This window comes from Microtus oregoni, unplaced genomic scaffold (genome assembly GCF_018167655.1).
Source record: "Microtus oregoni isolate MIOR12 unplaced genomic scaffold, Mior012 000026F_ref0000081, whole genome shotgun sequence".
In the NCBI taxonomy this organism is placed as follows: Eukaryota; Metazoa; Chordata; class Mammalia; order Rodentia; family Cricetidae; genus Microtus; species Microtus oregoni.
The window spans coordinates 19,696,458-19,713,656 of NW_024543085.1; the positions used below are offsets into that span (position 1 = coordinate 19,696,458).

Below are 17,199 nucleotides of genomic sequence, written 5' to 3' on the forward strand. Positions count from 1 at the left end.
TTCTTTTTTTAATCTTATTTCTTGTTTGTCTGTATGCTTGAAGGCTGGTTTTCTTTATCATAAGTAGTTTTTCTTTTTTGTCAAGTACATCTTTTTAATTTTTTATTCTGTATTTACTATCTTTCTTATTTTAGTATTGATACAATAGATTTATGTGATTTACTTCTATATATAGTAATATTTTTAAATTACAAATCATTTTTCATATATTGTTCTCTAAAACAAACAGTTTTTAAAATAAAAATAAATTTAATTAGAATAAAGTGAGAGAAACAATGCAAAGAAGGGATTTTAAATGCTTTTATCCTGCTATGGTCACCTACCGGACATCTGCTAACCCAAGTGAAGAGTTTGCATCTGTGACAACAGTGGTTACAGGGCCCTACAAAGTAAGTTAAGCAAAGTTATCAGAGTACTAGAGAGAAATTACTATACTTCTGGTTATTTTCTTCAAAATTTGTAGTCTTTGTGTCAACCCAGGATTTGTGAAACTGGGGGCTTTTTTTTTTTTTTTTTTTTTTTTAGTTTATTTCCTCTGTGAGACTAAGCAGGGGAGAATCCAAATCCTGTGATCCTGTGGTGACAGATGCAGACGTCATACATTGCACAGATGTGTTAATAGTTTTAATGCACAGCTTTTCTAACTATACTGTAAAATACTGCAAATCACAACTCATTTATTCATAACTCCTCAAAATGCATTGCTCAGCATGGAATTCACAGACAAATAAAATGATAGCCTGTTTATATGGACACATAGAATTAATCATTGTAAATTTTCTACTATCAAATGAATTCGTGGATTTGGGAATTTATAACTATTTTAACTTCAATTTCTTTTGTCTATACCTTAGTAATAATGCAGCTGGAATTTTCAATAAATAAATAAATACACATGTTACTTTTATTACACCAATGGCTGTGGCTTGATTCCTTAGCAAATTCCCTTGAAAAACACTATAGAAATGATTTATTCAAGTATCACATTTACTTTTATACTTTATTTTCTGCTTTTAGTTCCATAAGAAGATTTTCAAATAGTAAATTAATGTTTGAAATGTTACACTTAACTCCAAGTTTAAGATGTGGAAAATGGCCTAACTTTGTTGAAGGTACTAGCATCACTTTTATGGAGAAAGCGTGTGTAGGGTCTGCCAACGCAATTTCAACCATAGGTTTCTGGATGTAGGTGTGTAGATGCTCTTGGGTTGTCCTTCAAAAGACGTATAGACTCTATGACAGTGAGTGTGAGGCATTTACCAGGACTGCAGTGACTATATCATTGATTGATATGTGTCAATAATATACAGTTACATCTTACAATGAATTCCTAGCAAGTCCCAAAGTCACAATAAAGTAGCAATTTTGTGCTTGTCATGGCATGGTCTGATTAACAAAATTGGGAGCCCAGGCAGGGTACTCATTGAGGTTAAACATAGATTCGATCCAGGTGAACATGCCCAGCATCACCACAGCAACACCCAAAATATTTACTCCAAGTCCAGCTTTAACCTAGAACAGGAAAAATGCACACATGTCAGTCTCTCAGTGAAAAAAATTCCACAGCGATTTCAGAATTGCATCACACAAAGCATAAACCTGATTTACATATACCCTCAATGACCTATATAAGTCGTGATTATCATCAACTGGGTATATTCTCCCTTTCATATCAAATGAGAATCTGTCCCTCACTATCATTTTGACAGCACCAGAGAGGCTTCTCTTTGGAATATATGTCAGTCAATCTGCCCTTGTATGTTAAATTACAATTGGTGATTGATGATCTTATTTATGAATGGTTTTCAGGAATCCCATGTGACAACAGTATTCTTCAGGATCATTTAGCAGTACTGGTTTCCCATGAGAGTATTTTTTTATTGAAATTTTGTAATGCCACTTCTATTCCTCTTTCCTACTGTTGCTATTTTTTTGAAACTCTTACATAGGAATTCTAGTGTGTCCAATGAACAATCTCAAAATAGTTTTTTACATCTTAGAGATTGTCAGCTGCTGCTCTTAAATTGTTTTTTGTTACTACCATTTGATTTTTCCCTAGACCATATCATTGCTCATTTGTTTATAGAATATCATTAACTGGTTATATGATACAATAGTGGAGGAGGGTAATTGTGGCAGAAACTCTATGGCCTGCAAAGCCTAAAGTAGTTGTGGTTGGTCCCCTCACAGAGACTGTTTGCCTGTTCCTGAATTCTCTGCATTAAAACATGGCTTTCCAAAGCAAAAGGGAAATATTTAGCATGATTACTTTGGATATCCCTTTTCTATCCATACAAGCCATAATTTTTCATATTCACACAATACATGTTTGTGATATTTTGTGTTAAACATTCTATTTTGCAACAAGATATTATGTGCCTTGAGCATAGAAATATTTCCAGAAGTTTTATTTCACTGGTTTTCAGGGACAGCTATTAGGGTGGGAAAAAGGAACAGGAACTCACCTTGTAACTCCACAGAAGTAGCAAACTTACAGAATTGATTTTGACTATATTCTCCTTTGGGTTGGGTTGGAAATTGGTGATGGAGATTGGGTTAAGACTGGAATATTCTCAAATTGGTTCTCATCTACCACGATTTGTGTTTGGAAACAAAATATGTGTTCTATCACTTAAATTTTTCTTTGTTCTCACAGAGATCCTCTAGAAAAAAGATATCTACAAGATCTACACGAAAGGTACTTTTACTCAGGTATTGAGCAATGTCTTCATCAGACCAAATGTTGCATAAACATTTGTGATACAGAACAGTTGTGTTCCTGTTTCTTTTTTGCCTTAGGTTGGATCCTAATCTTGGCATAGGTTTAAGGAGTCACGTTGAGAAATTCCGTGCTCTTTTCCTTTTCTCCCGACCAATGCTCATGCATTCCACATCTCTATTTGTGACCATAAACTCTAATGGCATGTCCACTTCTTGAAAATAATCCTATGACCATTCGTACCCACAGTTTTAGAAACAGACTTCAAACTCTGATTTTATCAGGATTAATTAGAATGCAAGGGTAGCACTTATTTGGCCCATCAGGTAGAGGAGTCTATTGGGTGACATCATGTTCTTATAGCTGCTAACTTACCATGTCGATGACTTTCAAGTGGCCATATGAAAAAACAATAGCATTGGGTGGATTTGCAACTGGCAGAAGGAATGCAAATGATGTACAGAGTGTGGAAGGCAGTAAAATATGAAGGGGGTTCACATGAATGGCTTCCGCCTGTAGGAAAAGCCAAAGGAGAGCGGAATTAAAATGCTGAGGGTGGACTCCAAACATGAAAATGAACAAAGTTATTGTAAAATACTTTCCCAGAATAGAGTTGAAACCTAAAAGCATAAAATAGTGCATAATTTAGAACTTTGCAGAGTATTGTAAAGTACCTCTTATTTTTATTGTTATTGCTATGTATTTAGACCTTTATATTACAATTTATTTAAAAAGTAAAGTATACCTTATCTCAGAAACTACATTAAACAAAATATATTTATTATGTAATTAGTGTTACATACATTCACATATTATACTATATAATAATATCTTTGTATATTCTTAAACAATTTAGAAAAGTATAAGATGGCTAATATAGCTCAAAATAATAGATGATGTCACTGAGGACAGAGACACCAAAGAAATTGTCGAGCATGCAGACAACCAAGAGAATCTTGGGAAGGCCTGGGTGCCTGTGGCTCTAGAGATTTTCAGTGTACTATTTACTCAATTACTTCTGTGAGAGATTTAAAATTCCTCAGTGATCATTACTTAGGGAGAATGGTTATTATCTGGAACTTGTCGCATAATTTTCTGGTGGTTTATTTCACGAAATAAAACCAGAAAGCCGAAAGCTGAGATGATATGTTGTTTGTGATTTCTTGCCAATAGGCAATTGATAAACAATCTAGATTTACTTTTTTAGTAGCAACTCAAGTATACGAGGAAATAACTCTGTGGAGTGGCTGGGAATCATTTTCAGAAAGACAATCTTTGCTGTTTCTTTAAAACAGTTCTTAATTTAAAGTGCTTTCTTTTCACCAACATCCCCCACCTGAATCAGCAAAACATTTCATGCAAAGTTATCTCATGTGCTTGCTATGGAGTGTGGAAAAGTGGTCTTCCTCCCCCTTTTAGCACATTGTCTCTAGAACTCTAAGAAATTTAGGCCTCAAGGTTAAGACTATATTCTCATTCGTCTGTACATCACTTATAGGAAGAACTTCTCAGAAACTTAGGAACACTGTTCAGAAAGGAGACATTTCAAAGTGCCTAGAACTATTGAATCAACTTAGGGCTGCACTGGATCCAGAATAGTTTCATATATTTGCAAATGAAAACAGAACAAAACAAAAACCTGTGCAGAGAAAAGGTAAATTATTTACTAAAGATTATCCCACTTGGATGTGAAATATAGTTCCCTTGAGTAAGCATCACCTGGTGCAGATAAAGACCATATAGGTTGCTTACAGAAGGTTCATTTGGGCCAAAAGAAACTATACCACAGGATGAAAACTCACAGTCAAAATGACAAGAAAACCTACTCTAGAGGAAAACAATGTAAGTGTAATACTCACCAAAGGAGATAATATTGGGAAAAGAATGGTGATGGTAGCTGGATTGCTGGCTACCTCTGTCAAACTCGTGACAATCAAAGAAGATATCAGAATTATTAGCCAAATTGGTAATGAACCTAAAGGAGATAATTTACTTCCTATCCAGGTAGATAGTCCTGATGCCTAAAAAACAAATTTGCAGTATTTATTATTCACATAATTCATTTTTATTGATTATTTCTTTCATTAATTTTACATCCCGACCACAGTTTCCCTCTCCTCCTATCTCCTCTTCTGCCTCCCCTCTACCCCCACCCATCCACTCCTCCTCTGTTTCTGAAGCTCCTCACTTTACACTGATGCTGGAAGAGGCAACCCAGTATGAGGAATAGGTTCCCCAAATCCAGGCAAAGTGTTATAGACAGGCCCTGATCCCAGTCCCAGGAGTCTTACAAACAGACCAAGCTACACAACTGTCCCACTTCACACGATTCATTTTAATGAAGCCCAATTTAATCACACCATTCACATACACACAGAGTATTTACTGAGTTTGTTTCTGAAATATCATTTCCCATATTCTTGTGTTTTGATAATTATAGGTAGGTTTGATAGGAACAAGTTTTCAGAATTATTTCAATACTATGGTCAAGCTTTAAGAAGTTTAAATTCTCTCTCTATGTTTTCCTCTATTAAACATTAATTTTATGTAATCAAAATATCTAAAGGTCTTGATAAGTCATGATGGACCATAGAACTTTAAGAAAAGGGAAGCCTGCAGGCTCCTCCCCCTTCTCCTAAGCTGTATCCCCAGAGGCAAGAATTGTCAACTGTTATTAGCTATTTACACTGATATTTAGTGTTAGTATAGGTATCTTTCAAAATAACATTCTAATTCAGCTTTTTCTTAAGTTTTCAACTGGAAACATTATTTATTGATTTCCTAATATGTTGCCTGAGGATTGTGTTTTCTTATGCCATTCATCATACATATGTTTTCTGCCCCTTAATTCCTTAGAACATTGCTATACTTTGGTTAAATCAATATTTAAAGTTTAATGCTATAATTATATAAATATTATTCATTGATGAGCCACTTAACCATCTAAGATTATATTTACTTTGTTTTCCAAAGAAAACATTAGTCTGATTGCTTAGTTTTCTAAAAACCTATCACCAATTCATCATGCTCTTCAAACTATTTGGAGACATATCCAACAAGCAAACAAACACGTGAAGCAAGTGGGTTTGCTTTGTTCATGTTCCCTCAAGATATCTGTCCTGGAATAGACCCTTTTCCTGCTCCATCTGGACTAGATTAATTTTAGACCTACTTAAGTCCACTCTTGTCTCATCACTCTGCTTTGTGGGAACCTCTCCTTCATTCTGCTTATTTGGAGGAACAACACATCCTTTCAAATATGCTGAGATTGTAGGAGAGAAAGTACATTTGCAGAGTATTTATAGGTCTGAAAATTATTTTATTTCTTTTCACACTATTTTTCTAGTTCTGATTTTGGGAATTATAGTTTCGAAATCATCAAAATCACTCAGCAATGTTAAACTATCAATTTATTTTCTGTGTCTTTCTGTGGGTTTTTAAAAATTGATTGAATATTGATCTGTGTTTCATTTCATGTAGTCCAAAATATTGCCTGCACTCGGATTAATCGGTTTATTATTCTGATTTCTCCCTAAATAGAAGGAAAAGTCTACCCTTTGTGATTTTATACTTATGAAAATCTAGGCTATGCATCAGGAAAACACTTTGATTATAAGCAATAAATTCATTTCCAAAGTAAATACAAGCATCACAAATATGGGTTTTATTGTTTATTGTTTTGATTCATATACAGAATTAACTCTTTTATTTGTATTTTATCATGTGTATGTTTGTGCAAGTGCATGATTATATTATGTATGTTTATAAGTATGTGGGCATATGTCCGTGTGTGTGTGTGTGTGTGTGTGTGTGTGTGTGTGTAAGCCTGAGATTGATGCTAAGAGTCTTGACTGCTATTCACGCTATATGTGGAGTCAGGTTCTCTCAATTGAATCCAGAGTCCACTGATATGGCCAATCTATCTATTTAGCTTGCTCTGGAATTACAGAGGGTCACCGTAACCACCTACAATTTACAGGAGTTCCTGGAGATTTGAACTCTGTTTCCCAAACTTGTAGAGGAAGCAATTTATCCAATGAGCCATTATGAGAATGGATATTTAGCTTTATGGATTTATACATATAAAGGTATGAATACTGAGTGTAACATTTAGAAGTATAAAAACTAAAACACAAGGACATAGAATCCTAGAGTGGAGTGAAGATGTGTTTTACCTTGTTCTGATTGAGATGTGAGAGGAACGCAGCAAGTGTTTGTGATTCGTTCTGGAGTCCATTATGATTCTATCTCCACCTCAAGATTATGAGATCTACAATGTAGACTCTACATGAATCCCTCCAGCATGAACCTTTTCATAGTTCTCTTAGACAACAATCTCAGAGACTTTACTTCCGAGACATTCCTGGTGTTATTTATAGAGATCTCCTTCCTTTCTACTCTTTCTCTTTCTAAAAAGACTCTTGAGGAGTTTGTAGACTAATGCTCTAGTTTTCTTATCTTTTCACAATTTTACTTTATTTTTGATTAAAATATAGTTGCAACATTTTCCCCTCTCTTCTCTCTGCAATTTTTCTAATTCCCCCTTCCCTCTCAAATTCATGCCCCCTTTTCTTTATTGTTATACACACACAAATACAGACTCACATACATAAATACTTATATATGGACACACATACATATATACACACATTCAAGCTACTGAGAGTGTTAATGTTGCTTAAATGTATATGTTGAGGGCTGACCATTTGGTACCGGACAATCAACTCTTTTTAGTGTTTACTGTCTTTTAGCCTTTTGTTGTATTTCTGACATATGTTAGATTTTATCTTTAAAGAATGTTGCTGACTTTTAAATATAAAGTTGATACCATAATTCTAAATTTGAATTACTTTATTATCATTTTTAAATGGTATTTTCTTTTTCTTTTCGTATCTTTCTGACATCCCTTTGAGGCACCAATGATAAAATTTAAAGAATTTATTGCTTTGTTCACTCTCTTTACTTTTTCCTTGTTCTATTTCTTTGTCTTTCCTTTTTTCATTTTAGTTTTCTTCCTTTGGTGATTATAAATGGGGCTTCTCCCAACTATCTGTTGGCTCTTGACTACATACCCAGTTTTATTTAAAGAGACAATTAAATGGTGATTTAAAGCTCTTGGTAATGAGCAATGATTATTGATGGAGACCATGCTTCAACTTTGCTACAAAATGAAACAGTTTCCTAAAGACTGTGTTCCCCTTCAAGAATAGGGATAGTAGTTGAAGCAATTGCATAACCTTGGAAGCTTTAAAAATCATTTTAATATCCAGCCCTGGCTTCTTCCATGCTTACAATATTATCCGTTGCTTCCAATTCTTTCTCCCTTTCAGGATCTTAATATTAAATCACCTAATTTCTTGAGGACCCTTCCATTTTCTGACCTACATAGTTCATCTACTTTCACAAAACGATTTACTCATACAACATTTTCCCACTATCTTGCATGGTTTTAAACATCTTTTGTATGCTATTGACTGTGTTATACAATTTTTATCTTTAAAGACTGTTAGTACTTTTTGTCATTATTTATTATGTTCTTGGGAACTTAGGAATATTTGAGAAAACAGTATTTAATCTCTCACAGTTATCTTAGAAAAAGCATTTGAGTAATGTGTAAAGAACCAACAACAAAGAGAAATTATTCACTGGGAAGAGTTAGACAGTATCCATCACTTTGTGAGACATTCATCATCTTAAATCAAGTCAGGGGCATTTAAGAGAAAGGACACAGCATGAGGTAAATAGCACATAATTGCTACCTCATGGTTCTTTTTTAATTTTTGGTTATTTTTTAAAGTAGAAATATTCCGTGGCTTGAGACATTTGTCAGACAAATTATAACTTTGAACAAAAGTTTTTCAAGTTGTCTCCTAGTATTTTGTAAAAACAATTTTTAGGGTCACAATTTTGTACGAACTTTTTTTTGTGAGAAGCTTTTGACTTCAGTTTGGTTACTCAGGAGTAGTTTTTCTGGAAATTCTTGCAGAATACACATTTTAGGATCTTAATATTAGGTACTAGGATCTTTATAGTGAATTATTCCTCCCTCTGTGATTTCCTAATTCTTCCACTGAGAGAGCCATGTGCATCAGACTAAATCCACACCTTTTCATTTCCTCAGATTTTGCTGTTCTAGGGTCTGGTCGATGCTTTCAAAGCCACTTTGAGTGTCTAGAGTCCAGTTTAGACATATTCTGAGCAGAGAAGAGCAACATTCTTATGAATGCCAGACTTTCTGATTCTGCTTTCCTCACAGTTCAAATCAGCAGACATAAAGATGGCAGTTATTATTCTGAGAATGCAGATCTCATTACTGCTGAAATAGTAGAAAAGAAAATTGTTATTGTCTTATACTTCTACCATTTTTATCTGGGCATATCTAAGCCTAAAGCAATTTGGCAAAAGGCTCTCTGAGTTGAAATGGTTTCTAAGACTTACAGTAATTACTAACCCTTATTGCTGAAAAGGTCTGAATCTAAAACCTATGCAGGAACTAGTAAGAAAATTAGAAGTAAACAGTATTCTCCTATCAAGAAGAAACAATAGCACTTTGTACTGTAAATTGAAATAAATAAATATATGACTTCTAAGAAGTCAGGGGACTTGTCACAGTTCCTCCCTTGCCATCCTGCTGTTTGTGACTGAGTATGGAAATAGATGCAAATCAGCGCTGAGTATTTAATAGAAAGCTATGAACCCCCTGAGTGACTGGTGTGTAGTCAGACAGAAAGATAGAAATATTCTTTGCTTTCTCAAAACAAAAATTGAGAGTTTCATACATTGACATTGTATCTACACCACTCTCAAGATTCCCTCAAAAATTTTCTTCCATGTCTCCCCTGCTAAATGCATGGTCTCTTCTTCAATTATATACTATATATACATTACATATAATATATATTATTCACATATATTATTTTTCTAATATATACAAACACATATATACAACCTACTGAGTACATTTGATCGTGTTTGTATGTAAATATGCTCAAAAAATTTTAGAGAAGATAATTTTCTTCTAGGAAACCTACAATGACCAGGGAAATTAGAAGGGATAAGAGCTTGCTTTGTGTCAGCTGGTGGATAGATCAATGAAATGGCCATCTGTCTAACTCATGGTGTTTTCATTTCTTCCTGACAGTGGACATTATATACCAGAAATTGCCACATTAAATATTCTGGAATTCATTCACAAGATAAATTTTTATGGCATTATTTTTCATCTCCTTATTTGACAATGATAGAATAATGGGTTATTGAATTGAAACTGAAGAATTGCACAAATTCTATATGAAATGACATAAAAATATAAGCAAACAAACAAATGAACATGTCGAATTAGGAACCACATTTTTGAATCTAAGTTTTTCCTCCTACTAAGCTACTCTTCAAGTGTAATGTCATGGATTAAGTATTTTAATCTTTTTTTGCATTATTTTCTTTGACATTCTGAGACCTTGTGATATTATTGTTTATGCTTACAGCCTGTAAAAGTTCTTGAACTATGAACTCACCTCATCTGTGTGGGATACTGCATGGCTATTGAATTCTGCATTATTAAAATGAGAGGATAAAGGTGACTATGCCCAAAGCTTGACTGTGCCTGTGTTCTTCTTTTCAACCACCTAGTTAACTGTTAAATCTCGTACACACTGAGCATTACCTGACAGCCATCTGCCAGGGCAAAGCCGCCACCAACGAGAATGGCTATGTCCCACGGCATGAATGACTGGAATTCTTTCCAAGTAATCAGGGGAGCAAAATCAAAAGCAACTGCAAAACAAAAACCCTACAGTTAAATATTGTTGAACACAAGAATATTCAATAATTTTTATTAGTCTCCTGAATAGTCATGTTACAAGAAACTTACAATATCTTGATACTGTTTTCCAGGCAGAGATTTGGCCTCGATTTTGAGTTTGCACTGACTTTAAGTGGAATATTATATTATACTGATTAAAAATGTTATAACTTTGGAGGTGGAGAGATGGCTCAGAAGTTATGTCCACTGGCTGCTCTTCCAGAGGACATGGGTTCAATTCCTAGCATCTACATGGTGGCTCACAGCTGTTTGTAACTCCAGTTCCAATCGGACACTCTTTTCCAGCCTCAACATGGATCCAAACAGCGCACACGCACATGTGCAAGGGAACACTCAGACACAGAAAAAATACTTTAAGAAACTTTGAGAAAGTATTTTGGTCAAATCCTTCTGATAATGTTTGAATTACATTTAGATAAATCATTATGAGGTTGTCATTAGTAATACCATTCTTTCATGGGCTCATCTTTCTACTCTTACTATAGGACAGTGCATTGAACTCTGGGCATGACCTAGAATCAACTGAGAAGAGAGACTCAATGAAGAATTATCTTGATTGGCTTGGCCTTTGGATATGTCTGCGAGGGACTGTCTTAACTGTCCATTGATGTGGGAGAGCCCAGTCAACTGTGGGTTATATTATTTCATGAGATAACCCCTGGAATTTATAAGACTAGAGGAGGCTTCAAAATAATAAAAGCATTTGTTTTTTTTTTATCTTGATTGTGGATGTGATGTAACTGAAGTTCCTGCCTTGATATCGACCCAATGATGGACTGTCCTAAGATTGTAAGGCAAATAAGACTTCTTAATACTGTTCTGTCATTAGGCTACTCACATCAGCAACCAACATGAAACTATGCTTCCAAACTGCTATAACCCATTTGCCCTATGTATGCACATAAAAATGCAGCCCCTGAAAACTGATGTTAACATAAAGCACAGGCAGGAGCGAATCATGTGTAAGAAGTGCATGTAGGAGAATGCATGCTCCTGCAGATGTGTGCACTTCTCTGACCATGCGTTGTAAATACCGTGAGTGTTCTTACTAAGCACCTTTTCCAATTGTGAACTCAGGCTATGCCTATAAGATGCTTGTTTTCTTTTCTTCAAGGACTTTCTGTGAAACTATAAATAATCTTTCTCATTAAATTTGTCTTTCTCTAGGTCCTCAAAATTATTATTCTTCTTTCCTTGTTAGTCAATATTCTGATTTTGGCAGGGGAGGAGATATCCCTCAAGAAGAGCTGAAACCTGGGTATAAAAGGAAATAGACTTTCATTTCTGCAAACTCTAGAGAGTCTTCCTGTTGGTAGAGATAAATACTGGCCGAATAGGAGGTTCAGGGTATAAGTGGGATAAGCTAAAATAGAGGTTATACTGACATGGCCATTTTTAATATTCTGTGTGCTAACTGAAGCTTATGGAATTTTAATTTCTTCAAAAATGTTCTATAAACTTACTGTTAGAAATGATACTCATCTATTTCCCCTTTCCTGGTGGATATGTATGTTTTTTCTTAAGGTTCACCTTGTCACTTAGCTTCTCTAAGATCATGAACTATAGGCTCAATATCCTTTGTTTATATCTAGTATTTTCTTATGAGTGAGTACATACCATCTTCATCTTTCTTGGTCAGGGTTACCTCACTCAGGATGTTTTTTTCTAGTTCTATCCATTTGCATGCAAATTTCAAGATGTCTTTTTTTTTTTTCCACTGACTAGTACTCTAATGTGTGAATGTGCCACATTTTCTGTACCCATTCTTTGGTTGAAGGGCATCTAGGATTCTGGCTATTATAAATAATGCTGCTATAAACCCAGTTGAACAAATGCCCTTGTAGTATGATTGAGCATCTTTTGAGTTTATGCCCAAGAGTGGTAATGCTGGATCCTGAGGTAGGTTGATTCCCAATTTTCTGAGAAACCACCATACTGATTTCCAAAGTGGTTGTACAAGTTTGCATTTCCACCAGCAATGGAGCATGGGGGTGGGAGGAGTAGGGAGGGCAGAAGGGGAATATGAGGGGAGAAGGGGAGGGGGAAGAGAACTTGAGTGGGCAGGATAGTTGAGATGGAGGAAGGACAGAGATGAAAGCAAAGAAAGAGATATTTTGATTGAGGGAGCCATTGTGGGGCTAGTAAGTAGCATGGCTCTAGAGAAATCCCCAGGAATTCACAAGGATGACCCCAGTTAAGACCCTAAGCAATAGTGGAGAGGGTGCCCGAGCTTGACTTGCCCTGTAGTCATATTGATGAGTATCTTAAATGTCACCATAGAACCTTCATCCAGCAACTAATGGAAGCAGGCAGAGACCAGCAGTGGAACACTGGATTGAGCTTCCAATGTCCAGTTGAAGAGTGGGAGGAGTGAGAATATGAGCAAAGAGGTCAAGACCATTATGGGGACACTTAAACAGTTTACCTGAGCTAATAGGAGCTCACCAACTCTGGCCAGATAGGGAAAGAACGAGCATAGGAACCAACTAGACCCTTTGAATGTGAGTGACAGTTGTATGGCTGGGGCAGACCGCGGGGCAACTGGCAGTGGCACCAGGATTTATCCCTACTGTTTGTACTGGCTTTTTTGGAACCTGTTCTCTTTGGATGGATACCTTGCTCAGCCTAGACATAATAGGGAGGGCCTTGGAGCTTCCCCAAAGCAATGTGCCTTATCCTCTCTGAAGTATAGATAGGGTTGAGGTGAGGGAATGTGTGGAGGGAATGGGAGCAGGAACTGGAATTGGTATGAAAATGAAAAAAAGATAGCTTTTTTTTTCCTTTGGAAAAAAAAAAAAGATACTCAACCAATTTCTCCTGAAGATGTAGTTTTTGTCAATTTCTTAGCTGGAATTAGAAAGAAAAGTATCCCGGCAACTAACGCAACAGTTGAATCTGTAACATAACCAGAGTGCCTGAAAAATTAAAATGGTATGAAGGACTTGTATGAGATAAGATATCAATGAATTATGTTAATAACACTTAAATTGAAATGATAATAAATACAGATCATTTAGTCTACACAGTCTGTTCTAAAACGTAGTTTCCCAATGAAGTCATGTAACTTATAAGGACCAGTCATTTCAGAATGCATTCCTAATAATTCAATACATTCTCATATTGCCAATACTGAATAACCAGATAATACCTTATCAGACCAACAGAGCAAAATTTTCAGGTAAACTTTCATATTTGTTAAGCAATTTCTTCTCTGAAATACTGCTTTTTATTATAATGTCAGAGAATTGAGGCTTAAACAGTTGCTGGAGTTTGGCAAAGCCCCATGCAATTGATTTATAATGTCATTCTATTGAATTTAGCGAGACATGCTGTTGCTAGTGTCCCTTCAAACTCCTCTATACACTGTGAAAGCAAATTGATCTGGTTTCTAGGATGAAACACCTGCTTCCACAGTGGATACTAACCATATATCCAAAGGAAATCAACCCATTTGATGCTTTGCCCTCTAGAAACTTAAGAAGATTAATGACCAGAATGACCTACGAGATGCTCACAAATGATCCCTGTACAATTTAAGAATAATTTGGGAACAGATGGGGCTAGGAATTGCCAGACCATTCTAGCAAAAAGACAGGTTCCGGAAGCCTCCATAGTTAAGAGGCACCTGGACATTATACAAATGAAACAGACACAAACAATTAGAATACAGCCTTAGAAGTCAGCAGTATCAACGACATGCACTTTTGCAACTGAGGAAACACGAGCGTCATCATTCTTGTTTTCCTATCTTCCATCTCAATCGACTTCTTTTTTTTTTTTACAAGAGTCTATACTTTTGCAGTTTATGCGAAAAATCTAAATAATCAAGGAAGTACATTATTTTTCTCAATTTGATATATATATTTTTTAAAAAAATGCATCTTCAATGCAGGCTGACTTTCTTTCCTTGTTGACAGAAAGACTAGAGTGGCATAAACTTTCTAAAAACATGACCAATCCTTATAAATATATTGTTCCTTTATTATTCTATTTTAGTTACAATTTTTGGCTAAGATTTTGCCAGACTGAGCCAGGTGTCATGTAACTGGATTTTGTTTTATATGAAAAGACATATTGAAATCGGTCCAGATTCAAGCAGATGGAATGAAAACATTGGGTGGTAGCAATAAATCTTAATATATCATACCAGCTTGAGAAATTGTTGCTGCCTAAAACCTGCACACAGTACACACATTTTACAGAATGCATACTTTAGACAAATTAAGGTATAAAGGTTGACAAACATTTTCATAAAACATTTAAAATATAATTTTTCATTATTACTTTGAATTTTGATTCAATAGGAACTGGGTTATCTCAACACTATCAAGAAATAAGCCTATACAGATTTTATTTGCCTTGTGCTTGTTTTATTTCTACTGCCGAGCTCTGTCCTCTTCCAAGCCCCGTTTCCTTTCCTACTGCTGTCTCTCACAAGTTTAGGTGAGAGGAGAAGCCCCTGCTCATAGCACATACTGTCTTCCTTACACAAATGAAAAGCATCTCCTAAATTATGTTTTCCGTGATAAGGAAGAAAAATTAGATCTGATTGTACTGAATATGCTACTTTCTCCTAGGTTTTATTTACTGTTATTTGCTACTATTCCATCTAGTTCTCAGTACATTACAGAAAGAGAAAGAGAGAGAGAGAGAAACTTTATAATAGTTGATGTTGATTTTAAAGGGAGCTGGAGTTATTTATTTATTTTGCTCTATATCCTATTAGAAAAATATCAAGTACCAATCTTCTATTAAACGATAGCTTGTTTTAAATAAATAGATGATGCTTTTAATTTGGCCTTCTTAAAAATGAGAAGTTCTTTGTCTAAAGAAATCAAGAGCATCCAGCTGATCTTTTAAACTATCCTGTCTCATGAACTGCTTGAGGCAAGGTAAGATAAGACATCTGCATTCATCCTTTGGGCCTTAAAAAAAAATTATTGCTATGCCTGTGGAAACAGAAAAGTTAGGCTGAGGGAAGGTGGTGTTTCTCTCTTCCATCAGGCCAAATTACGTCTGACTCAGTTTCAATTTGTGCTCGCAAACTATGTGGATTGTTGCTGGGGATGTGAGACCGGAAGCACAAGATGAAGCTCTTCTAGATGTAAGAACCAGAGTGTACTGGTCAAAAATAGACCGAGAGAAAACATACTGTGTAGCATTTGTTCCACACAATATCTATTTAGCACTTTTACTAGAAAAGAAAAAAAAATAGGAATATTCTCTGCGCTACTGTAATTTCCATCTTCCCGGTAGAGGAAGTGGGAGCGTGCAGTGATTTGTCCAGAATAAATAGAAGGTTCCTGAACAAAGTCGGGCGGTACAGCTCTCACAACTCTGCTATCAGCCTAGATCCTGGTCAAAAGCAGCTCAAATGTCTAACTTGGTCCTGAGGTAGTAGCTGCATGTCTAATGGACCCTAATTTTTATACAGAGGATAACGGCCATCCTTTTTGCTTTCTTACCTGATACTTATCACCTCACCACAGGAGATTAGGCATAAAAATATTTTTTTTCCCAAAGAAATAACCAAAGCACCTCACTGCAGTTTTTCAACAGTTAGTTAGCAGCGACACAGCACAGAACAGAAAGGGCTGACGCGTGAATACTTACTCTGAAAACAGGGCCGACCAGCCAGTAACAAAGCCAGGATCCCGACTGAACCATAGCAAGGCCATCACGACGAAGATTACCAAGGTCACGATTTCTTGATACCTGTAGAAAACATACTGCTGTCAACATTTGTGAGAACTCTGAGCTGTTGTCAAGCTGATGGCTGCTGTGGGAACATGATGCGCTCTTATTTGGAGAGTGCCGGGGCTCTAGAAAAGGCCCTTTCTCCTCAGCGTCTCTGAATTTTGTTTATGTTTTTTTTCTATCTAGCAAATTTTAATTGGGCAGTGGTATGGATTTCATTTTAGTGACTTAGTAACTTAAAGTCACCGAGCTTCGTAGGTTTGTGGTCTTTGTCAAGACTTAGGACTTCTTTGCTGGCAAGTAAGTGATATTTTCTTTACATTAACTGCTTGTGTTTATCTGGGTGTTTCCATGTATGTGGTGTGTGTGTGTGTGTTACTCATGCATATCTTACTTAATTGGCCCCAGTTTTTCATATTCTTGCTTGATCACCTCGGCACATGCTTTTTCTTTGGGTGTTTTGATTTTGCCACATTTGAACATCTCTTTGAAGCTGAAAAAGACAAGAAAGCTTTAGAGTTAAGGAAATTATTTTACTACCACCCTTCCTTATGGAAGAACTTCAGGGAAGGCTTTATAAACGTGACTGTCTGCTGACATTAGGAATCCATGCCCTGTGCCTGTGTCTCTGATTCTTTCTTTGACTATTCCCTTCTCTGTACTGTCTGGCTTGCTCACTTCTAGATGTCTAATTTTTGCATTGCTTTCCATGACATCAGCCTATCGACTCCCTTTTAAAGATCTTTTTGTACCACGCACATATTTCCATGTGCCGCTCACCTTCATCAGTCCTTATACAATGATAGTTATAAATATGTACTCCATGCTTGATAATGATGTTACATTAAAATGTATTATTTATTGGGTATCTTGGTTGCTATGTACTGTGCCTATGGAAGTTAGACTAGGATCTTTAAACTTTGAACAGTTTTTGTGGGACATTACTCTAGATGTAACTTTT

At 35.8% G+C, this 17,199-nt stretch overlaps 1 protein-coding gene across 1 annotated transcript in view; it reads right to left on the reverse strand.

Moving 5' to 3' along the window:
* Positions 1–499: 499 nt before the first annotated feature.
* The window catches only part of Slc13a1 (solute carrier family 13 member 1), an 85,902-nt gene continuing 69,202 nt past the window's right edge, over positions 500–17,199 (reverse strand). The window contains exons 9-15 of the mRNA XM_041675668.1: positions 16,633–16,731; positions 16,155–16,256; positions 13,350–13,456; positions 10,383–10,492; positions 4,579–4,740; positions 3,095–3,232; positions 500–1,512 (exon numbers count right to left, since the gene is read on the reverse strand). Coding sequence (XP_041531602.1) covers positions 1,375–1,512; positions 3,095–3,232; positions 4,579–4,740; positions 10,383–10,492; positions 13,350–13,456; positions 16,155–16,256; positions 16,633–16,731 — 856 coding nt within the window. The 3' untranslated portion in view covers positions 500–1,374. The remainder of the gene's footprint in view (positions 1,513–3,094; positions 3,233–4,578; positions 4,741–10,382; positions 10,493–13,349; positions 13,457–16,154; positions 16,257–16,632; positions 16,732–17,199) is intronic.